The following is a 23,825-nucleotide window of genomic DNA, read 5'->3' as shown; positions in this document are numbered from 1 at the left end:
AGAGCTTTAATTAGATTTTCCCTGTGTGTCGTGTCCTCGAAATGAGAAAATGCTGCTCAGACACAAAGGCAGGTTTGCTCTTTCCTCTGTCCCACTTGATGCACCGAGATGCAATTTTGTGATTTTGGGGGTCTGATCCAAACACACTTAAGCTCTTTGTTATTAGACATACACAATTGCTTTCCTTGGTGTGGAGACGAAGGGGGACGGCGAGTTGCCGCTACCGTCTGTTGTGTGTTTCAGAGAGCCCGAGGCTCGGCATCATCTTGCGGAAGTTCTGTCCCGATGGCCGTGGATGTGGGAAAATCGCTTCCCGAAGCCTCGCTGAGCGGGAAGGCCGAGGGCGATGGCGGGTGGGACTCCGCAGAGGTGGAGACGGACTACCCGGAGCTAGCGGGCAGCCTGCACCGGCTTTTAGGAGCAGAGGAAGCCAAGCCCTGCCCGCAAGGGACGGCGAGCGCGGCAATGAGCGGACGCAGCCGCTTGGCCACTGGTGTTACCCAGGGAGGCTCGAGCTACCACCAAGAAGCGTCTTCAGCATCCGCATCCCGATTTCCCAGAGCAAGAGCAAGCCCCTCGGAGACAGAGACCTTAATTTATGGAGCCGCTGGCCCTGGCGATGTGCCTCGTCACGTCAGCCACCGGTTGCCTTCCCCAGCAGAGCAGCAGGTGAGGGGGGTTGTACGCACAGGTGTTGCTGCGTCACCGGGAGGTCCCAGGCGAGGTGGGGACTCGTTTGTCGGGGCTGTCCTAGCAAGGGCTTTCCATCTCCCCCAGCCAGAGCGTGCCCACCCCAGCCCCAGGCTAAGCCGTGCGGTGGGGAAGGGCTTGGGCTCCCACACCTGAGCCCTTGCCTCCGTTCCCGTATTGCTGCCACAGAGCTGGAAAGTCTCTTGGGACTGGGATCCTTAAGTAAGTTCCTCTTGCTGCCAAATGGCTTGTGCAGTTTCCAAAGCCCTCAGGATACCCTTCCTTAAAACCAAACCCCACTCTGGGCTCTGGGCGGCTGCGTGCTGTCCTGCAGGTGGAAGAGAGTTGCCCTTCCAGCCTCTCCTCATGGCGGGTCCAGGGCTGGGCTTTTATCTCCATGTCCCAGCAGCCTTTTGTCTGGATGCTGTGCTTCATTTCACGCATCTCTCTCCCTTTCCTTTTCCGCTCCTGTCCTCGACCAGCTGAAGGCATCGGGCTGTTGGGAGCTGGCGTCCAGCCCTCCCAGCCGGCGCAGCTCCGCAGAGGAGAGCATCCTTGCTGGTGGCTGCCACGATGCCCATGCCGGCCGGCGGAGCCCAAGGCAGGGAGCTCAATCCCCATTTACCTCCACCCCAGAGCTCCTGCAGCCCCAAATCCCCCCCAGCCCTGAGAGTGCCCTGCGGAGCCGCTCCGCGTCGAGCCTCTCCAGTCTGTCTTCAGAAGAAAACGACCCCTCCGGAGAGCGGTCCCGAAGCTTGCTGGCCAGCGCGGACGCGCCTTCTCCTGCGGCCGCCGCCGCCCGGGACCTGCGCTGGCGGTGGGGTGCTGCGGAAGGCAGGGTGCCGCGGGCGCGCAAGCCCTTCAGTCCTCTGCTCGAGGACCGCAGCACCGTGGAGCGCATCAGGGGGATGTCATCCTACCAAGCCGATTACTGGGCATGTGCCATACCAGATTCGTTACCCCCGTCTCCAGACCGCCGCTCACCCCACTGGAACCCCAATAAAGAGTACGAGGACTTGCTGGATTATGCTTATCCGCTGAAGCCAAGATACAAGCTGGGAAAGATGCCGGAGCCTTTCCTCCATGACTCGGGAATAGGTTTGGACAGCTTTTCTGTTTCCCCCGAGGACACGTTGAGATCCGTCAGCATCTACGGCCGAGGTGGGCAGGCCAGGGGAAGTGGAGAAAATGGGCGTCGGAGGTTTGTGGCCTCTGCAGAGAGGTTCTCCACCCCAGGGCCTGGTAAAAAAGGCTGCTCAGGAGGTGGCTCATACTATGAACCGTTACCTATTGCAAAAGCATCCTTCACAAAGAGTGCTTCCTCTCGTCCTTCTAGAGGTTTTGCTAAGGATGTAACAACGGAGTCAGCGGGGCTGGGTTCATTTGGCCACTGTGCTGCGGATGGGAGAAGCTGGTGTACCAGAGGGAGCCCCTTTCCAAACTGCAAAGGGCAGGTGAAAAGCGCAAATGGGTTTTTACCTACAACGCGAGTGCTTCCCCTGAGGAAAGAGTGGGAGGGTGATGAAGAATTTCTCTCCCTGCCTCCGAGACTGTGGGAGCTGGAAAGGCTGGCGCAGTTTTTGTCCGATCTTTCCTTAACTGTAAGGACGCCCGGGCACGACCACCGTAACCTTCCACGTCACAGCGACAGCAGGCAGCCCCTGTCGTCCGAGTTTCGACGAAGTTTCAGAGAAGTGGGTGGCAGGGACGACAGAGGGAATATTGAGGATTATGCTGGGCTGTGGCACCCCTGCAGCTCTCGAAAGCCCAGCTGGGAAAACACCAAATCGTGTGGTCAGATCCATAGGGATCCTCTGCGGGGGCTTCATCTACCGACCAGTCTCAGGGACACAGTGGATGGGACGTACCTAAATGAACCACGGGTCAAGGGGCATCCGAAGAAGAGCCAACAGAGCGAGTCCCTTGCACAGTGTGTTAAGGTAGGCTGAGACCGGAAATAAAGTTTATTATGGGAAGATCTCACATAAAATGTGCCTGTATTTATGGCACAGTTAATTAAGGCTTCCCCTTCTGCATGCTGTTTGGTACCTGGCAGCTGGTAGTAATTTATGCAGGGGGGTTCACTGGAGCAGATAATTTCTTCTGATGGAGCAAGAGCTCATCTCGCTTTTCTCGGGGCTCAGCATTGCGGGGCTGGGCTCGGTGGAAATGTGGCACTCGGTGTCCCCCAGCCTGCCCGTCCCGCAGCGCCGCTGCACCGGGAAGATGCGAGAGCCACGGTCAGGGCTGGACCAGCGTGAAATCCGGTGTTTGCTGCCCACCCCATCACTCCGGCTGTTTAATGCGGTGTGGCCAGCCTTGCCCTCAGCCCAGGCTCGCTCATCTTCCCCAGACTGCATCCTGCTGAAGGGTGTAAGGCAGCCAGGCAGAACTGGTGGAGTTTCTCTTCAGAGTTTCCTGGTTATTTGTGAATTTTTATTTTTCAGGTGAGTGATGCCTCATGGCCATCCTGCCACAGGTGCTGTGCTCCCCATCTGGTGGGGATTGCTCCCTGCCTTCCCCTCCATCTTCTTCCCCACCCCAGCCACAGGCTGAATTTGGAAGCGATGCTGGGCTGTTTGCAAGAGAGTAATTATTATTATGCACATAGCTGCAAACACCAGTGCAACTCATTCCCCCTCTTGTATGCGAATAACTCTGCCAATTAAAAAGGGTCAGCATTAGGGTGTATCTGTCACCCCAAATCGCGGTGCCAGGGAGAAGCAGCTCAGCGTTATAGCAAAACCCCAACTCCCAAGGAGCAGGAGCAGGGCTGGAGTCTGCTTTTGCTGAGAGTAGAGGCCCCTGGGTTTTGTGGAGCATCTTACAAAAATAATCCCTTACCAAGACGCTTTAAAAATAAATGAAAGCACTTAATTGAACGAGACGAACCCTTGGGGAAAAGCAACTGCAAATTAACTGCGCGGCTCCGGTGAGGAGGGTGTCTGGCTGGGAGGTGGTGGAGGCAAACCCCTTCAGCCTGGGTGCCGCTGGCTTCCGACACCTCTCCGTAGCAGCCATTTTGTGGTGACCCTCAATTCTTGCCCCACGGTGATTTGGGGGTGTGTTTAGGGGTTTAATTTGCCTTTTGCCTTGTTTTTTCAACCCTTGGTTTCCCAGGCTCAGGGATGTTTGTGTGCTGAGAGGAGGTGGATGCTGCCAGCCCCGCGGCAGGAGAGCAGGAGGGAGCAGGTGCTTTCTGAAACACTGCTGGCTCTCCTATTGCTGTCCCTGCCGTTATCTTTGTTGCAGAAATAGATAAGTAACCCCTTTTGTTATGCTTCGTTAAGTAGATGTTTTGCTGCCAGCTGGAAGAGCTAATTCGTTGGCTGTACAACGTCGCGGACATCACTGACAGCTGGGTCCCAGCCTCGCCGGACACCGAGAGCGTGAAGGCATCGCTGCACCGCTACTTGGTAGGTATCGCCGCTGGCTTTTCTTCCCCCTCTTCAGTGCTGCGGGCAGCCAGTGGCACGAGGCAAGACACCACTGGCATGGTCCAGGTGGGTGACGCGGGGTGCGTCAGGTGTGCAAAGCCCAATCTGGGAACACTGGGAACCTGCTCAGGGGAAGCTGCTCCCTGGACAACCTGCCGCAGGTGCGTCTCTTCCAAAAACCTCTTCTAAGCAGTGCTCCTCTTCGCCTTCCCTTCCCAGGAGTTCAGGAAAGATGTGGCCAACCACCGGAGCCTGACGGAGAGTGTGCTGGAGAGGGGAGAAGCTCTCCTCGACTGCATGGCATCAAATTCGCCAGGTGAGGAGGAGCGCTTGAGCAGGGCTGGTCGTGGACACAGCCAGTGATGCTGGTCGTAGCGTCTGCCCCCTGAAATCCCTGGCCCCACATATGTGGGTGTGGGGAAGCGGTGGGCAGAGTTTGCCATTCAGCAGCTGTATGGGAACAAAAAGGGTTTTTACACCTCCATTGCTGTCTGGAGACTTGGAGGTGAGGTGACTTGGAGGTGTGAAGCGATTACTCCCAAGCGCTTTCAGCTGCGCGGTGCCTTGACCTTCACCTTGCGCCGTGCCAGCCATCGTGGGTTGATGGATGGGTTTCTGCCTCCTATGGGTCACTTAGGTTCTGATCTTAGCTGCAGCATGGCCGGCCCCCACTGGGCTGTGGGATGCTGTCGGCCTGCGGCTGCGAGGAGATGCTTTTGTCCAGCGCAGGGGGAGGTGATTTTTCACACCCTGCTTGCACTCGGTGCCTCCCGGGGCGGGTGTCGGCAGCCAATCTGGGAGACAGCCCAGCCTGGCCGGTGGCGCGGCACGCGTCGGGCAGTCGCTCCGGTGATGCAGTGCATCCTGCGCAAGGGATTTCCAAAGGGCGCGCTGCGTCTGCAGTCACCAAAGGGGCTTCAGTGGTCAAGTGCTGCATTATGGCTGGGCTTTCATACACAGTCCCAGAGGTTTCCTTTGGGAGCCCCTACTTCTGTTATCTTCGCTCAACCTGCAGCCTCCTAGGTCGCTTCCCACCCCCTCCAAACTCTGCATCACAACTTGGATGGGATGAAGAACGGTTTATTGATTTCTAACACTCAATTTCTTTCAAAAGTCTGTCTGGGCAAGTGGAACTCTTTCTTACTGCTCTTACAGACATTGAATTGTCACGTTACTAGCACCTCCAGCATACGTTTTGTTTTCCAGCTCTGAAAGACACGCTGGGTTTGATTGCGAAACAGTCAGAAGAGCTAGAAACCCACGCGGAGCACTTGTACGAGTCCGTTCTAGCTGCCGTGGGTCCCATGCAGGGCAAGGACGGGATGGAGGACTAGGGGGTGCAGCGGACGGCTGCTCAGTGGGTAAGCAGGGGGGCAAACCAGCCTTTCTGCGGCGGAGGGAGTGGGAGGGAAGTGTAGGCAGATCAACACTTAAATTAGCAAACACTATACATCAGGCTTTATTATTATTTCTTTTAATTTGATGTTTGGAAAGCCTAAAAGGAGAAGAAAGCAAGGGCCATCTCAAAATGGATGCCCCATCGCCTTTAAATGTGTGTCAGTGACCCAGCTGATGAAACCCAAGAGCGTGATGAGGGCGAGGGCAGCTCCTCGGAGGGCCGCGGGGAGCCGGCAGGCAGGTCGCTGTCAGTCAGGGTGCTGGGGCCGGCAGCAGTCCGGCACAGACAGCTGCTCTACCGAAATCACTTGGACAGCAGGGGGAAGATGAGAAAGGGCTAATTTTTTTGGTTGGGTTGTGTTTTGTGGTTTTTTTTTTTCTTCCCCCTCAAAGTAAAATTCTGCTTGCCATGTCATGGTGGGAAAGGGAAGCAAGTGAATTCAGGTGTAAAATATGGGCTAGAAAACGTTTGCCAAGTTCTTGGAACATCTTCCTCGAAATAAAACTGCAGTGACAGAAGTGTTTCATGGCAGGAGAGTTAGCGTGGAGGGGTGCGTGGTGTTGAGGGCAAACATAGCAGCGTAGATGGGGTCAGCTGCGTGCTGCCACAGCCCTCAGCCACTCACACTGTGACTGGAACTCACTATAAAACTGTGTCTGTACAAAACAATCATGGCTGTTAGCAAGGCGCTGGGTCTGGAGATGCAGGAAGGCTCTTAACAGCTTCTGAGCACCAAGAGGTAGGAATTTAGGAACTGCAGGCTAACCTTGCCCACACCCCCACCCTCCTACCCCCATTAGCTCAGAGTGTGGATTTCCCCATGGCCCACACCATGGCACACCTTAAAATTTGGAGTTGCAAAGGGAAAAAAAAATTTGTTTCCAGCACTTGAGGAGAGTAACAATATCTTAAGTATGGGTTTGGGTGGTTTTTTTTTTTTTTAATTGCTAAATATACATAACTATATCCTGTACCCTACCAAGTGTATGTGGAGGTGATTTAAGTATAGCATGGGGGTTTGCTGTATTGAAGCCAAAGCACAGTAGCAAACTTAATCCATTTTTATTTCAGGTGCTGCGTCTATCAGACCTGGGCTTTGCTAGCCAGTCTCGGGACAGCTGAGAAGAAATGCAGCAAGCACCACAGCACCTCTTTCACCTTTTGCAGAGATGCCAAATACCTGTGATCACAGCGTTGGGAGTTAACCAGCCCAGGCTGATTTCAGTTTGGTTTTTTTTACCGTGGCTTGAGAAAGGCAAGCTGTACAGCAGTTACTTGGCTCCTGGGATGTCTAGTTAACAGTGCTGACTACGTTGGGGAGTTTTGCGAGTGAGGAATGTACAGCTGGCTCTTTTTTTTGGTTTGTTTTTTTTAATGTAGCTTTCCTTTTTTTTTATTGAAGTCGCCTGTTCCACATGTTAACAAAATGTCAGGAACATGCTGTTTTTCTAACTGAGTAATCCATAGTGTGCCGTGCAACTCACTGCTAAGTAAAGCTGTGTGATTTTAATAGCTGTGTTCTCATGTTTTGTTTATGCTTTTCAAAAAATAGGTGCTAGAAGCCAAGAAATAGCAACTCCTTCTGGTTCTTGGGAGCAAACTGAACTCTTGTTTATAATTACCATTCCCTGCTGAAGCAGAGCCTATTTAACTTTCATTTGCTTATTCCTAAAGAGCCGATATGCTATATGAATCTCGATAAAAAAATAAACAGGTGAGTACACTCCAGGAAGAACCAGGTTACGTATAAACCGCTGTTACCTCTTAGCTGCAGTAGTTGTGTTAGCGCTGTGCTAACGCAGGTTTCCCTGGGTGAAGAGTTGTGCCTTTCCCCTCTTAGCTCGTGCAGTTCATCACTGCTCACAAAACATTCATAAAGGGTTTCCAGACCCTTTCTGCAACAGAAAAGGGCATCTCTGAAGCAGCATAACAAGGTAAGTGGCCAAAAAAAAGCTACGGCCAACTACAGAATGTTGGTACTTGGCTTTAATTAACCTTTAAACTAAATGGTGATCATCATGTTCTTGTGCAGAATACATCATTTCCTCCCATTCTTGCAAACAGAACAAAGTGAAGTTTCTGTACTGCACAAGTAGAAGGTGAAAGCCTAGTTAAACCGAAGCAGTTACAAATGACAAATAATTAACTGAGTTTTGTGGGCTTTTTTTTTGATACTCGCCCATCTTCTACCTCCTCAGCTTAAAGGGCAAGTTTTTTATTGCCAAGTTGCAGGTGACAATTCATAGCTCAGCCTAAGTTCAACAAAAAGCCTCGAGCAAATGGTTGCAGCAAGACTGGTCTCACCGCCTTTGCCAACACCAGGTCCCATACCTGTGGGCCTTCAGGGTAACGCTTGAACAAAGTTATAGCAGGGCAGGGTGCGAGTTACATGCAAGGACCAGCTACTGCTGCTTGTCTGCTACCACTTGCAAGTCTTAAGGCTGACCCATTATGTCAAAGGTATTTAATATTTCAGGGCACAGGTAAGAGACTACAGTGCCCTTGTCTGGGATTTTTTAGGCCTGCTCTACCCTCTTCCCCACACCTCCAGCCTGACAACCACAGGCTCTAGCATTTCACAGCACCAGCCCAGTAACACAGTAATGACTTACAAGGGGGGGGAAAAAAAAAAACCACCACCAAACAACTGGTGTAGCCCAAGTTGGTTTTGCAATGCTTTTATTACTGTATATATTAACATTGTTTTGGATAGTATGTAGCAGGCATCTTGACATTTAAGTTCATTTGTGCACTTCTCTGCAGGGAAGATGTTTTACCCTCAACACACCTCCTTCTTGGTTCACTTCCTGATCTTAGCAGCACTCGCTACTCCTACTGCTCCCAGGGAGGAGCAAGTCACATTTATATAATGAATTATACCAACAAGCACATCTCTAATAGAAAGCACATCACTTTATTGTGAAGGTCTCAAGTGGAAGAGTTCAACTTAACCATAACAATACTTCATGTATTACAATTGCCTGTTGATTGATGCAACTATGTTGAAGAAAGCTGTTAGCCAAAGTCACCCCCCCCCCCCCCCCAAAAAAAAAAGGATATTCTGCACCAATTTTAGTTTATACCTCACAACATACCTAGGCTATATTTTTTACTATCACAGGGTGTATTTACTACTAGGGGAATGTTACATGGTCTTTCAAACATGAGACTATTTACAGAATAGGCTGAACATCTGAGTTTAGATAAAGCTGAACAATTTTACATGTATAGGAAGTGTTATAGGCTAGCTTTCCTGTGGCTTTTAGCTAGACATCAGGCACTAATGATTTGATTAGCTCTGTACAAAGAATCACACACTGTCCAAAACCTCTTGGCTGCTGGTTAGTTCCAAATCATCATTTGAGATAGCGCCTACTTTGAGCAACAGTCTGTTGTGGGGCTTCGCTGTCCCCATTTCATCCTTCTGATGCCTCTATGCATAACAGAAGAGAAGCTAAGCTGTTGCACTAAGTCAGAAGAATATTGATTAAAAGAGGATGGAATTAACAGTATATAGAAAAGACATAATATACTGGTAGAAAGTTATACCACCTCAAGGTTACGTTGAAGTCATTCATGTTAGGGAGATGTGCCGTTCTCTCCCCTACTACGCAAAGCGGACAGGAATTCCCTAAATCAAGTCCTTGAGAAATAAATTAAGTTCCGAGACTAAGTTAGGGAACTGTTGTACATTCAGAGTGCATTATGCCTCCATGAACATTGGCTGGGTGTTTCTGGTACAGCATACGTGCCTTAAGCACCATGACAACTCAAGTTTCCTGGGCCAAGGTCACTAGTTCTAGTTACAGGGAAGGTCTCCGCTCTACTAGAAGGTCTGAGAGCCATGGCTGCACACAGATATGTTTTGTGCACAATGCAAGCCTGATTTCCCCCTTAGCCATACAAATTAAGACAATATTTATCACCATACAGTTTGATATTACTTCCAATAAGTACAATATTTATTAAACATTTCTTCAGTTTTGTTACATATTGTGCAACAAATTACAATAGTCTGCAGCCACAAATTATATGCAGAGTATGAAGAAACTATTCATCAGATAGTGTGATCTTTCCATTTATAATTCTACAAGAAGGAACTACCAAATCAGATGTTACATATATATCTTACTAAATTTTATGTATGGAAAGTGACAGACACCATTGTGCTGATTGATACAAAATGGCTAAACTTCATCTTCAGAAGACTAAACCTGACATCTAAACATGCCAATAGAAACATCAAAACAAAAATACATCCTAACCAACCACAGGAAACAGTCTGGTATCAGGAAAAGCAACAAGGATTACACGTTTATAAACCAGCACACAAAGGTTTAAAACAGTTCTGAAAATGAAGTTAGCTGTCTTGAGTCAAGGGAATAAAAAAAGTCAGTATTGACCATTTACAATCTCTGACCTTTGTGGAGACGGTAAGAATCTGTTGTAGTGCAGCTACATACAGTACAATTCAGGCAATTTTTTTTTTTCACTTGGGTTCAGATTGCAAATTCATTGTTGTGAGACAAAAGGGGGGAGGCAAGTTTTAGCAGCAACCTCCACTAGACTGCTTGACTGGAGTGCTCTGAATTTTAACATTGGACTTCTCTGCACCACCAGCTGTCGCTCCCGGACCCATTCGTTTTTTAATCTCAGCAGCCATGGTCATGAAAGACTGTTCTACATTTGTGGCATTCTTTGCACTGGTTTCCAAAAATGGAATTCCAAGAGAATCTGCAAATTCCTGCAAATCAAGAAACAGTGAACAGTAAGCTCATACACTGATTCATACCTCACCTTGTTTCCTGGTGCAATTCTGGATAAGCCACAAGTTCCTAGACCACCGCCCCACTCCCAGACTCCAGCGTGATGATGACTTGTGCTGCAAGGGGTCATTAAACTGCTTGCATTTACAGCACCTTGACATCTCCATACCAACACACTTCCCTGCACTAGAGCTTACTCAAGCACATTACGATCCAGTCTAGGTGCTCAACCAAAGCAAATACGCATTGATATCAACATACCTTTGCTGTTGTATAGTCTACTACTTTCTTTGTGGTCAGATCACATTTGTTCCCCACCAACAACTTGTTGACGTTTTCACTGGCATAACGGTCTATCTCCTGCAGCCACTGTTTTACATTATTGAAAGACTCCTAGGAGATAAGAGAACTGTAAGCAAGACCCTTAACAGAGAGGACAGTTCAGCACTGTTCAGTAATGACTGGGAAAGAATATGAAGCTGTGTACTTCACTTATCAATGTGATTCACAACCACAAGAGAGAGGACGCTACACTTCAATGCTACACTACTCCCGATTGCCTCGGGACAAGCAAGTCAACACAGGGTCTATACAGCTCCTCAGTCCATGCTCCACACCCTACACAATCAGCCCTTCCTCCCTTGCTGCACTCCCCCCCATTATATTTCCCTGCTCTGTATCTTCAATAGTCAAGAACTTCTACCATGTAGGACTCTTCCTCCTCCTCCTCCTCCCGTAGAAGAGATAAAAGACATGGCACACAGCTGAAACCAGAAGACTCCCAGGCATTTACAAAGCAGCAGGTATTAGGTGCCAACCACATTGTTGTAGAAATGCTGGAACAACCTTTGACTCCAGAAATGCAGAACTGCCATGCTGAACTGATATTCAAGTTAGAAAAAGAACAATCGGGTTCAATTGCTATTAATTCCAGAAACTCTACACTTCCTAAGAGCCCTTCAAACAGGACAACTGCACACCAGTAATCCTCAGAGATTCTTTCACAGAAAACACTGGCTCGGTTGTCTCCTGTGCACATGCTGACAATTTTCTGTTTCAAATGCCAGTTTTTATTGTAGACCAAAGTTCAAACACATTCAGAAATCTTTCAACAACTTCCATCAGTAACTCGGACTTCCTGCTACCAAAGGCAGGGTGAGGAGTATTTACACAGAACAATCCATTACCTGCCCAGCAAGTTTTAGGATAAGCCTAAGATACAATTGCTTTAGAGCCACAGATCCCACTGCTCCTTTTATTTCTGTGTTTAGCCCCAAACCGGAGACTAACACATAGATTTGGCTTGATAAAACCTCATGCAGCCTGAAGAACATGGTCACTGTCTCCTTAAGAAGTGCCAAGTTGTTAAATTCCCAGTTTTATTTACTTATCAGCCCAGTGTATTCCACCTGGAGAAACTCTCCAGGCACAGGTTTAACACTTACCTGATCTGTAACATCATACACAACTATGATGCCATGAGCGCCTCTATAGTAACTGGAAGTGATAGTTCGAAACCTCTCCTGTCCTGCCGTGTCCCACTACAAGACAAATAATAGGATCAGTTACTGCAATGTCACTGTACCAGTGCTACACATTAGCTTCTAGAAACATAGCTCAGCTGATCAGCCATCCAACTACAAGCATATAACCCAAGTCACAGCTACAGGAGTTGCTCTGAAACTGTATGCATCAAATTGGATCTCAGACGATCAAGATATTTTAACCGAGAAGGATTACACTTCAGTAGGTACTTTTCCAGAAGTGTTCATTTATTTGGTTTTGGACAAGTGTAGGTAAGAGATCCGAGGAAAACATGAAGCAGTTTTGACCCATGGAGAAGCCATGATTCAGTGGTCAGAAGAACATGAGCCAAGGCTTGAAAACCCGTTAGGAATAAGACCAGAGAGATGTGGGTCTCTATCATGACCACTGCCTTCAACTTCCTTCCTCAACAGGAGCTCCAAAGGTATTTAAAGGCAACATCCTCTTCAGAGGATGAAGTGCAACAACTCAAACCAAACCTGGTTCCTTTCTCCTGCTGGGAGAGTTAAGGAGAAACATTAGGTGCTTGACCTCCCCACCAGGACAGGAACAGCACTTACCCAAACATTTCTCTCCCTAGAGCCATGTCAAGAATAGGGCTCACTGCATATTAAAAATAGTCACTCACAGACAGATTTCAGTAGCAAGAACATTCCTGGTGGGCTGCTCTGGACTCAGGACAGCAACATTAGAGTCTGGAGACTCAGACTCAGGCTTCTGGGTGTAAACTGGGCTCCCGCTCCACAACACGGCCTGGAATCCCTGAGTCATTGCCTTCAAGTCCTGAGAGCCTCTGCTCGAGCTGGAAGCAGTGGCTGACAAGGATTGTGTGACCTTGCACAGATATTAGATTTCATTACACCAGTCACCCTTTTAGAGTGCTTCAAGATTAGAGGAAAGAACTGCCAAGTCTCTTCTTCTGCTTATTCCAAGTGAAAGGCCAAACACATAACCAGAAAACACTCCCTGTTACAAGCCTTTGTGTCAATTTTTCCATCCAGGTCAACAAAAGCAGAGTTTCCAGCACTAGGCAGAGCAGTCTGCTATTAACAGCTGCTGTAGAATTCAGGCATCTTGGACAACTATGTGATATTCTTGCACTTACACAAATCCTTGCTAAATACTGCAGAAGTACACCAGTTTTGATATGAGAGCACTCCAGCCCAGGATTCTACCCTTCCTCAGCTCACAGTGCCTTGTAAATACTTAATCTTTCTCCTCTTCCCAGGAAAATAAATTTGTAACAGGTCATTTCCTCTTTCAGGCAGACAGCCTTGACAAGCATCCTTCTTAAAGGAAAAGTCATGGGAAGTCTTGTAATCTTGAAAAAACCACCTAGCCTCTTGTAACAGGGAAGATAATCGCTTATATTTTAATGATTAAAGTACAAAGATAACTACCAATAATTATGAATGTAATTCTGTACTTCAACAGATTAAAGTACCCAGGAGTTGAGAAATACTACTTACTATCTGAAGCTTGATTGTTTTCCCATCTAGTTCTATAGTTCTGATTTTGAAGTCCACACCAATCGTGCTGATGTAACTTTCTGTGTACGTGTCATCCTGGGAGAAAGAGTGAACATAAGTCAAACCAGCTGCACCTCTTCTGCAGTCACCTACTTAATTATGCAACAGGCAGACACCAGGCAGGCAGAGGTACTTAATTCCCTAGCAAAAACAGTCTGATCATTTATGGCAAAAGCCAGTAGGTAGCTGGGTGTTTTCACTGAGTATTTACTCTTCAAAAACTCTTTAAAACTCTTTACTCTTTTAAAACACACCTCAAACAACAAGATTTATGTTCCAAAAACTAGTCAAAAAGCCTCTTTTCTGTAGCGTTAAGTCCTTTTGAACTGTAGTTTAGAAAACAGACCTTGCTCATGTTGGCAGATTGAAGAGCTACTTAGAATAACCATTACAGTTATTAAAATGCCTCAGATTTTTATTCTCCTTTGATGTTTTTTCATCTGTATTACACAGCAGCTACCTGCAACAAGTCAGAGGCTTTGCCTCAGTCACACTCCACATCTGGATTTCAGATCCTCTGCTGCCACAGCTGGTTGCTAAGGCAGTTTAGAGTTACAGCTTGGGTACTTGTGTTAAGCCCTCTGCTCTGCAGTCTGTGTAAACACAGGAAGGAAAACGCAGCACTGGTTTAGCAGCTTGCATGGACCTGACTGCAGTCTCCAGCAGGCCATGAGGCACACAGGAAGCACTGGATCAGTCTTTGCTACCTTCTAGTGCTTGTTAGCTTGGCAGCATGAAGGAAGTTTCTATTCCCAAAGTACCAGTAGGATAGAACTTCATGTAAAATATACCACAAAAGTCTTTATGCAACCAACAGCTATCACAAAAGTAAGGGATTTCTTTGGTGGTGAATGGAAGACACCTTAGGTAATACATCCGCCTGAGGGAACACATGCAAGTAAGAATAAGGCATTAAGCCTTTTAGAATGACATGACATTTATTTCCTTAACATTTCAACGCTCAAAAGGGTATGTTTGAAAAGCCTGATGCTGTTTAACCTACAGCAAGAAGCACACAGGTAAGTGAATGCCGCAGTAATTCTTTATGTCAGGGTAAAATAGCTCAGTTAAAGTCAAATTTCTAAAGGAAAAAGCTACTTAGTTGAAGAGACACCAGATAACATAGCACAAACTTAAGCTGGCTATCAAAAAAGAAAAGCTGGATTATTTACATGAAGCCAAAATTAATTCAAAAGTATCTGCAAGAAAAGCAGGCTAGACTGATCTGGGAGTACTGCTCCAGCCTTGGTGTCACTTCCAACCCACTGCCTCCAGTTCTGTGAGCAGAGCAGGTTACATCTTTCTAGAGTTCATACTGGTTTTAGTGTCCCCCTGTCCTAATACTGCACAAACAGTGGTTGCAATAGCTTTAACTGAGGTGATGCTATGTGCACGCACCAGACCACTGTTCCACCATTTCATATTAATAACATGAAACACAACAGACTCTTGCCAGAGGTGACTAGAGCAGCTGTTTAGGCTGTGAAACTGCTGCCATCATCTTGCACTAGTATCAAACTCCAGTTTCTAAACTAATGCCCCATATTCTCCCTCCCTTTCCTCCCATGGCAACATAAAGCTGCACTTTGGCATAGACATAGATAAGGAGTTCACTGGACTCCAGCTTCTTCTACTTGGAGCTGTCAAACCCATTTTAACTTTCGACATTGACAGAAAAACTAGAGCTTCTTGCATCAAATTTCAGCCACAGCAGCCCACCAGCAGTTTTAACATTTATTATACACTCATACACTAAAAGCAGCATAAGGTCTTGTTATTCCTACTGTATTATTTAAACTACTTCTCCCTCTGGCTAAGCAATTGGTAGGCCTTTTCAATGAAGACATCAAACTTCATCTTGCTGAAAATATTCAGATCAAGTAGCAACTGATCAAGGTCTTGCCCTGACACATTTGTACTCTTCATGCCTGAAGGCACACACACACCAGAATTCAAGCATGTTCTTCCATCTTCAGTGTTCTACCACTAGTGTAATGATGGAAGTTAAATTAAGGTATCTTGCTCTCAAGTAACAGGAAAATGAGAATTAAACTTAACTGGGCATATTCTCAATATTATTTTTTTCTGTATTACTCAGTTACATCAGCTAGAAACAAATGCAGAAGACAGAAGGGTTTTGCAACATTTTAATTATTCCTTGGTATACCAGACTTGACAGACATCAGTCCTTTCAAGTAGTTCTTGTAGCCAAGAAGTTCTTGCTAAGTACCTGGTAGCTTTTTTACATAAAGTTTTCAAGCATGATCACTTACTGCAAACCTAAGTAGAAGGCAAGATTTCCCAACACCGGAGTCTCCAATCAGAAGTAGCTTGAATAAATAGTCACTGCAGAAAGAAAAAAAATTAAGTCACTTAATGAAAAACACTATCTAGAACCAAGTTCCTTATAGCTAGTATATTATGATGTTTGAGAAGGGAAATTAATTCACTACTAGGGAAGTCACAACTCCAAGCTTCTCCACCCAGTTTAGACACTCTCACAATTTACTTAATTTACTTGGTAAGAGAAGTGTGAGGTAGGTGCTCTGAACACAGCATTTTTGTGTAGAACCGTGCTTTCCTAGGAAGTTACTCTGGGGGTATTAGTGAGACTGTCCCCAAGACTAACACAGTCCTACTTCAGCCCTTTGTGGTCTAGCTAAGATTAAAACCATGCTTTGCAATTAAGTGCAAGCCTCATTGTTTGGTTGAGTGACTCAAGTAACACAGAGATGGTAATAACAGCCTGCTGTCCACTGCAGCCATTACCTTCATATCATCTTTAAAGTCAAAGGCTTGATTCCACTGCCCGGCTTCACAAATACCACATAGCTGGCTAAAAGCAGCCAATTCTTTCCCCAGTTTAAGTTACCCAAATTTAAGCTCCATCAGAATCCAACAGCACAATATGCAATTTAAATATACAAACAATGAACACTAAGTTTAGGGGCCTGCTACAGCAAAATGAACATTCACCTTCCACGACAGACTATTAACAGCTGACAGTGACCATATACTCCACTTGCCTTTCAGGAATTAAAATAAAGCTGAAACCACTGCCAGATGAGAATACATTCATTCTCTAGAGGATGTCAGGTGTGATATTAGTAATTCTCAAGTCACACTGGAAGAGGTGACAATTCTTTTTTTGCTTAAGGTTGAGTCCTCCCAACATTAAGGGAACAAGTGCAGCATCACCAGTGACCAACCTGGTCTTATACTTCAAAGAGCAGTGAAGATTTCATTGTTGGCAGAACATTAGATTTGCTGTTAGTCTTAAGACTAATGGGGCAGTTTAATACTAGAGATCAAGTAGCAGAGAAAAAAGCAACAAGCCACCACTTACAGAAGTTATTTTGCTTTGTAAATACTACACTAACCCATTCTAGGTTTACAACTCTTCAGCCCTGTAGTGTCCAGGATTAAGTCCTGTTCTCATTTAACCACAAGAGTTTACAACAGACATATTTCTATGCCCACTTGAACTGAGAAGTCAACTGTCCCCACCTATTATTCCCCAACACCACCAATGACTCTGGCAGGAATCCAGCCAGGAAAGTTCATCTGTCCCCAGCTGGTAACAGCCAAGCAGATTGTCAACTGCTCAGCTTTTCACCACCCCTCTGCTCAAGTGCCCAAATGACTGTCATCTTGGCTGGTCCCAGGCTGCAAGAACATGCTCAGCTGAAACCTTCATGTTTCCACAGCACTTCTCTCAAGGCTAGAGAGAAGTCAGAAGTGGTAAAAGTAGCAACTAATAAGCTGATCCTTGAAAATGCAACCTTCCCCCAAAGCTTAAAGCTAAAAGCACTCAAGCTATTTAAAAAAAAAATGAAAGTCAAAGGATATCTAGCAGTTTACGGTCACAGAACTCACTGCTCCACCTGTCAAGTCATGTACTAATACAAGGCAAGACAGTTTTAGTAGAAGGACAGTTATTAACCCAAACTGTTCAGGGGAGATAAGTTACATTACATCACAACCCACATATTTTAACAGCTTCAAGCTAGCTGAAGCTTTATTACTGACCAGAAGCATTATTACTGCTCATACCCTTACACTGGTGATCATGGACAAAATACATGTTTGTTGAAGCTTGGGCCTGCCCATAAGGCGACACCAAAATCCCTTCTCACAACCTGGAGTCCTGAGCACTGCCCCCCTTGTGTGCATCAAAAATACAAAACAGTTTCTTGTTCTGTGTAGCTCCACTTGCCAAAACACCACCGCCACACTGACAAGCTAGTGGTTGAGGATGCACAGTTGTGGTTTATCACAAAAAAAAAAAAAGTGTTTTAAGCCTAACAATCACTGAGGTGGACAGTATTGACTAGTGTTACACTCCCCCTCAGCTACCCAGCTCTGCTGCTTCTCAACCACCACCATCACCCAGGAACTGAGGCAAGGGACTACCTGACAGCAACTGTAGCAAGAAACATTTAAAACTTCTTACCCCCACTAATAATTTAGTTCCAAGAGCAGCAGAGAAACTCAATGTAATCTGGAGACCAAGGTAAAGTACAACTGCTCTGAGACTTGGACCACTGTCCAACCTATTCCTCCTTCCCCAGGATTATGCATAAACTGAAGCCACAATTGCCTCAGCCTTCAAACAGCTCCTTCCTACTTCAGCAGGAAGTTTCAGTTGTTCAGTTCTCTGCAAAAGCGGAATCTTCAGCAATACTGAAGTTAAATTATTACTTACAGTAAGCACTAATACACTTGAAAGTATTAGAGCTTGCAGCATGTTATAATCCTCTTAAGAATGGTAACACATGAGTATTACCACTATATTGTCTTCACTAAAATTAGTAGAAAAAATTAATTCCTTCCTGGTATAGGTAAGGCTTCAGCTGTGAGTCTGAAAGGTTCACTTCAGAGGCTCCCCTTGCTTCCAAGGGGAATTCAGGTCCTTCCAGCCCCCAAACATCAAGGGACTTGTCTTTCCCTGTTACTCTTAGTGCTAAGAGCAGCTCCCAACCAGATCTACCCTGCTATTAAGTCTTTTACTGTTCAGAAGCAAACAAAAATTATAATAGTTTATACACAATGCTACTGTTAAGTAAGTTAAAGCAACAAGAACCCAGGAGCCCTAAATACAGGTTTTGACATCTTTGCTATTAAGACCTTCCCTCACTTTGGGCTTCAGTATTTCCAAAGCAAGTGACAACCACAGCATCATACAGTGACTTAAGCCACCTGCCTTACTCTCACCAAAATCAGGGCCAGGGCCAGTCAGGCTGCAGCATGGTTGGAAACTGCCTTTACTGAGTTAGCTCCGTCTGACCTTAGAAATGGGTGTTGTGTCACAAAAACCTAGTTTTGCCAGATAAGCAAGACTGACACTTAGACCTGCATCAATCAGAGGGATTTTAAGTAGAACCTTGCTATTTAGGTTTTAAAAAAGTAAAATCATTCCATATTCCAATGATATAGTGCCTTCCTTTCTAGGTACAGTTGCTTTAGGACCTTCTAGAATACAGCAGGTGCCTATATAGGGGCCTCCGAGAACCAAATGCACAGTCCGTTACACATGGTGTGATGCTAGGGACAGCTCTCAGGGTACCGCAACAGTTTAAATCAAATAAAAATGAAAACAAGCTACATGAATTTGCAGAAATCTATTTCTAGACTGAACTACACTGATAGAATACTTGTGTTAACAGGTTCAACTGTAGCAGCGTGTCCAACAAGCTATGCAGGTTAAATTTGGGATTTGCTCCTCAAGGGCCCCACAACTGTTTCTGAAGCCACTGAATTCTGCTCTTCAAACCTGAAGACTTAACTCATCAGCTCTTCCAGTTTAGGGAGCCTTCATAAAGCAGGCCAAGCTATGCAGCATAGCCTTCTCCACACTACTTGGAGATAGTGTGAATTCAGATTTATCATTCAACTATTTCTCAGCATTTATATAAGCAAGTCATTCTTGGCACCAGTAAGAGAGAGCACACTGGAGGAATATGTGCAGCAAGGCAGGCAGGTACTGTCAGTAAGAGTGAAGCTTTCAAATCCTCCCCATCAGGAAGAGGATATGGTAACTTCCTCTTGCCAAAGAGATAAAGGATAGATATGCTAAGTTTAATTGCCTCCTGCAAAAAAAGGCACCTTCAAAACAACCCTGAAATTTTTGAGCAGACACCAGCACCCTCCTGTTAGATGCTGTTTCCATGCAATAGGCAGCAAGTTCAGCATAAGACCAGGAAGTCAAGTTGAGGACAGACCTGGCCAAAGCTGTATGGAACAAGGGACCTGTGGGCTACTAAGATACTGTTGTTCATACAGGTAGACATGTGGGGATTTTTTAAATGCAAGGAAGGTTTTATGCCCAAACAGACAAGACTAGGTAGTCATCAGTCTCCAACAAGGAAAATCTGCTGGAATCAGCTTTAATCACTGATGTCAGCTGCAAGTTTACAGTAAACAGGTACTCACAGCAGCCTCAAATCCCCAGTCTTTGTTCTACCACCCGAAAAATTTTGAAGAGGAGCATGACTGTCACTCTGATTACACACTGCTTAAGTAAACAGCATCCAGAAGACATAATGCCACTTTGCATCGCAGATTGCTGTTTAGGAAGGTTAGAACACAAATGATTTCAGATGATTCCAGCAACCCAGAAGCTATCACGCAATTATCATCTACTGAACACCATCACACAAGACTGACCCCCACCCCAGGTATTCTCTAGCACTTCCGAAGAATGCAAAACCCCCAGATTTACTCCAAAAAAGCACTTAATTTCCTCATCTCCCCTTGAAGAAGGTATCTAGAACAAGATTCAGACACTATAGAGCACTGATCAAGATTAATTCCTGATACCACTTGGCTGTTAGTTCACCCACTAGTGTGTTTATGCTAGACAGCCTACTACATGCAACTTGCAAAAGGGGTAGGAAATGCCGAACCTGACATGATCTAGTCACAACAGAGGCAATATTGACATTTTGCTCATTTAAACACCGTAAGAGGGGGAGGAACACAGAAGGAATACATCCCAGTGCTAGGTGGGCAGGTGTTTTGAGAATTTGGCTTCCAAATGCTAGGACTAATATCTCATTCTTCCCTCTTCAGCTCCTTTACTTAAATGAAAAAGCAAACTGGTCCACTAGACTGTCCCACAGCCCTGAAGTTTCAAGGAAGCTCTCAGAAGCACACAGACACTCTTCAAACCCTTGCACCAGCAGCTCCTAATCCTGTAACTTTAATAGAAAAATTGAAGGCAGCAGCTCTTTTTATCAATAAACTTTAACTAGCTATCCTACTGACCTCAGAGTTCTGGCACACCCAGGAGTGAGGATTTGGGGCTACAGCCTGATCTGAAGCTGGGATAAGGAAGCAAGAATGTGTTACATTATAGGCAAGGCACTTCTAAAAGGACAAATGGACGTCTGTATCTGTTACAGGTAACTAGAAGGAATGATGTCATAATCCCCTAAATTTTATTCCTAGTGTAACATTGATCCAAGTATACATATTACAGTGACAGATATTTTCTGTCCATCTCACCACACCCTTCCCATTTCCTATCCTCATCCTGCAGACACAACCCTATCAGAAAGTACCAATTTAATACTACAAATTAATCTTAAGATACAGCTTTTCCTCTTTGTTTCACTTTCAAGAACTCAGCTGTCCTCACCACCGGGAATGAGCACTCTTCACTGAGAATGAGTCTCCCTCAAAACATTTCCCCCACCCTCATAGCAGCACTCAGTATCTCATTGCGGGGAACTACTCTCTGCATCAGAGTCTAGAAAGCCAAGAGGCTCAGGAAAGGCAAAAAATTCATGGAAAGAGTACCCTTCAACCTGTTTCTGCGCAGACAGCATTAGCAGCTGAACACTTTGCAGACAGTTTTTCACTACAAAACCCACCAGTCTGCAAGGTAAATTTGAGTTTAATTCTGAGAGCCATTACAACCACAGAGGCACCAACAATTTGTTGGTCTTTCACCCACTACCTCCAGCTACTGTTTTGGTGTTCTCCAAAGCCACAGGAGCAAGCTCATTATTAATTCTGCCAAAATATAACTTGAGTTCCTGGCTGTATTTCCTAGTTTTCACCAACTCCCTCACACTACCTGATGACTGCTTTGCCTTCTACTCCCATTTGCTCTTCAGGTGATCTTAATGGGCCCAGAGTGCTTGCAACCATGCTGCCTAAGCAGAGAGCACAACAGCCACAGCCATGCAAGTCGGTAGCCTCAGCTGTGTGGAAAAGCATGCTTTGAGGACAAAAGTTGTTAGAAGCATCATCCATGAACACACACAATGGGTATCTAGAGCAGTAATGTCACACCACACGTGCATTTCAATACCATAACCACTTCAGTTACATTAGAGGGCACAGTGGCTTCATCATCCCAAACTGGAGTGCCAGCAAAGCCAGCGTCAGTGAAAGAATCCTAAAAACACTCTTCAACACTGAAGTATTGAGAGTGCAGTACTTGGTTTTTAAAGTGCTTTTTAAGCTAATCCCAAGTCTCTCCTCTTAGTCACTCAAAAAAGCCAGGAGCAAACCAAGGTTTATCATCCCCAACATCCTGGTGGGCAAGCCACTGCTCTTACAGTTGCCAGGATACAAACAACTATTGACCAGAGAGCTCAGACATCCTTACTCTCGAGCAGGCCAATTAGAGAAAAAGGCCACATTCACACAACGAGGTACAACGACCCTCTGGGGAAAAAAAAAAAAAAACAGAAAACCCAAAAAACACAACTGTGCCATCACCAGGTTTTCTAGGCAAGTGCTATTTCAGCTCAAGACAGCCCCAAGAGCATTTCATTATCAAGTCACAGCGTTGCAAAATCTACATAGGCAAGAAGTGTTTTGCAAGAACCATGTGACACACACATGACTTGCAGCTAAAGTGAAGGGTGGACCTCTGACTACTAAGCTGCCAGCAGCAACCGGCCAGGAAGATCGGCTTTCACAAAGAGCTGGTTTCCCCCCTGTCACTTGTGGCAGCCTGGGCTCCGATGCGCATTTCCGAGATCCGGAAAAATCGCCGTCAGCTGCGCCCATACTTACTTCGCCGCCGCCGGCACTCCCGGGGAAGGAGGCGGGATGCCGGAGCCACCCGGATGGCCGGGCCCATCACGCCGGATTACAGCGGGGACATCATTAACTTTTCATGGCCCCCCAATGCGGCTGCCCGTGTCCCCGTCCCCCCCCGCCCGCCCGGTGCCCATAAGCCAGCCCCCGGGACGGCACCAGCAGGCCTAACGCCTGCCCGCCGCCGCCGCACGGCTCCCTGCGTGACCGGGGGCAGGCGAGGGGCCGCCGAAGGGCCCTCAGAAGGCTCGGCCCTCCGCTCCCGCCCCCCCCACCCCCCGGGGCCAGGCCCGCCGGCGGCCTGCCCCCCCCCACCCCGCGGCCTGCCGATGGCGGCGCCCCCGGCGCGGGGCAGCGGGGCCCGGGGCCGCGGCGAGGCCCTCCCCCGGCCCGCACTCACTATTCGGGATTCATGCTGGACATGTCCGTGGGGCCCGCGGCCCGAGGGACGGCGAGCGCGCTCTGAGGGGGGGCTGTCGCGGCCTGGCACCTCCCGCCGCCGAGGCGGGCGCTCCGCGGATGCAGTCGTCCAACGGCTGCCGCCTTCGCCCGGCGCTCGGCTCGGCCTGCCCCTCCGCCGGCGCCCTGCCCGCTCCGCGGCCTCCGCGCTCGCTCCTCAGCCCAAAATGGCTGCCAGAGCCCAACCAGGAAACGGGGCGGCCTCTCGCCGAGCAGCGCTTACATGGCCGGGGGGCGGTGGCGGGGCACGCCGGGAAAGCGAGTCCGCCCCGCCGCTGTCGACCCGCGCCGCCGGGCGGCCGCGCCCTGGGCCCGGGGACTCGCTTTCCCGGCGGCCCCCGCGGCGGCGCCGGCGCATGCGCCCCGGCCGGCCTTTCTTCCCTCGGCCCCGTCGGCTCGGCGCGGCGGGCGGCGCTGCCGATTGGCTGGGGAGGAGCCGGCTCGCGGTGACGTCAGCGGGAAGACGTGGCAGCTCGGACGAGTCACCGCGCGGGCAGGAGAGGGGCGGGGCCCCGGCGGGCGGGGCGGGGCAGGGCGCCCCCCGGCGGGCGGTGGTGGCGGCGGGGGGGTCCGGTCGCCCCGGCCGGGCGGCAGCGGCTGGGGGTCGCGGCGGGGCCCGGCCTGCGGGGAAGGGGCCGCCCCGGCCGCGAGGGGCCGCGCCCAGGCCTCCCTCCCGCCTGGGACCGATGCCCCCCCCGGTGTGGCCCAGCCAGGGCTTTGTTTTTCCCGTTGGTTGCGTTTCCTCCGCTCTCAGCACGGGCGACGCGAGAGGAGGTGCCCGGCCCCGTCGCGGGTGTCTGGCATCCCCGTTACCGATCGGGGCTTAAAGTGCTTCACAGAGGCCTTTGGGTTTGTTCGGCGGGACGAGCGCGGCAGGCCCGAGCGGGAGAGGGTCACCAAGATGTCCCCTGCGAAAGGAGGCCGGGCCTGCGAGCGCAGGGAGATG

General features: G+C 47.9%; 2 protein-coding genes across 2 annotated transcripts; one reads left to right on the top strand and one right to left on the bottom strand.

The window, feature by feature from the left end:
* The first annotated feature begins 285 nt into the window (after nt 1-285).
* CEP68 (centrosomal protein 68) lies at nt 286-5,461 on the top strand. The gene is made up of 5 exons (XM_075708340.1): nt 286-669; nt 1,173-2,630; nt 3,984-4,106; nt 4,347-4,443; nt 5,334-5,461. Exons 1-5 carry the CDS (start codon nt 286-288, stop codon nt 5,459-5,461), a joined length of 2,190 nt encoding a protein of 729 aa, XP_075564455.1.
* A 2,958-nt stretch (nt 5,462-8,419) lies between these two features.
* Nucleotides 8,420-23,237, bottom strand: RAB1A (RAB1A, member RAS oncogene family). The gene is given in 10 exon segments (XM_075706793.1): nt 8,420-10,270; nt 10,554-10,685; nt 11,738-11,833; nt 13,307-13,402; nt 15,640-15,712; nt 22,821-22,906; nt 22,909-22,953; nt 22,956-23,033; nt 23,035-23,187; nt 23,190-23,237. Coding segments are annotated over 10 exon segments (1,005 nt in total). The 3' UTR covers nt 8,420-10,072.
* Between the last annotated feature and the right edge of the window lie 588 nt (nt 23,238-23,825).

Source organism: Pelecanus crispus, chromosome 3 (assembly GCF_030463565.1).
Source record: "Pelecanus crispus isolate bPelCri1 chromosome 3, bPelCri1.pri, whole genome shotgun sequence".
NCBI lineage: Eukaryota > Metazoa > Chordata > Aves > Pelecaniformes > Pelecanidae > Pelecanus > Pelecanus crispus.
Note: the sequence above shows the minus strand (reverse complement) of the source record. Positions and strands in the feature narration are given on the sequence as shown.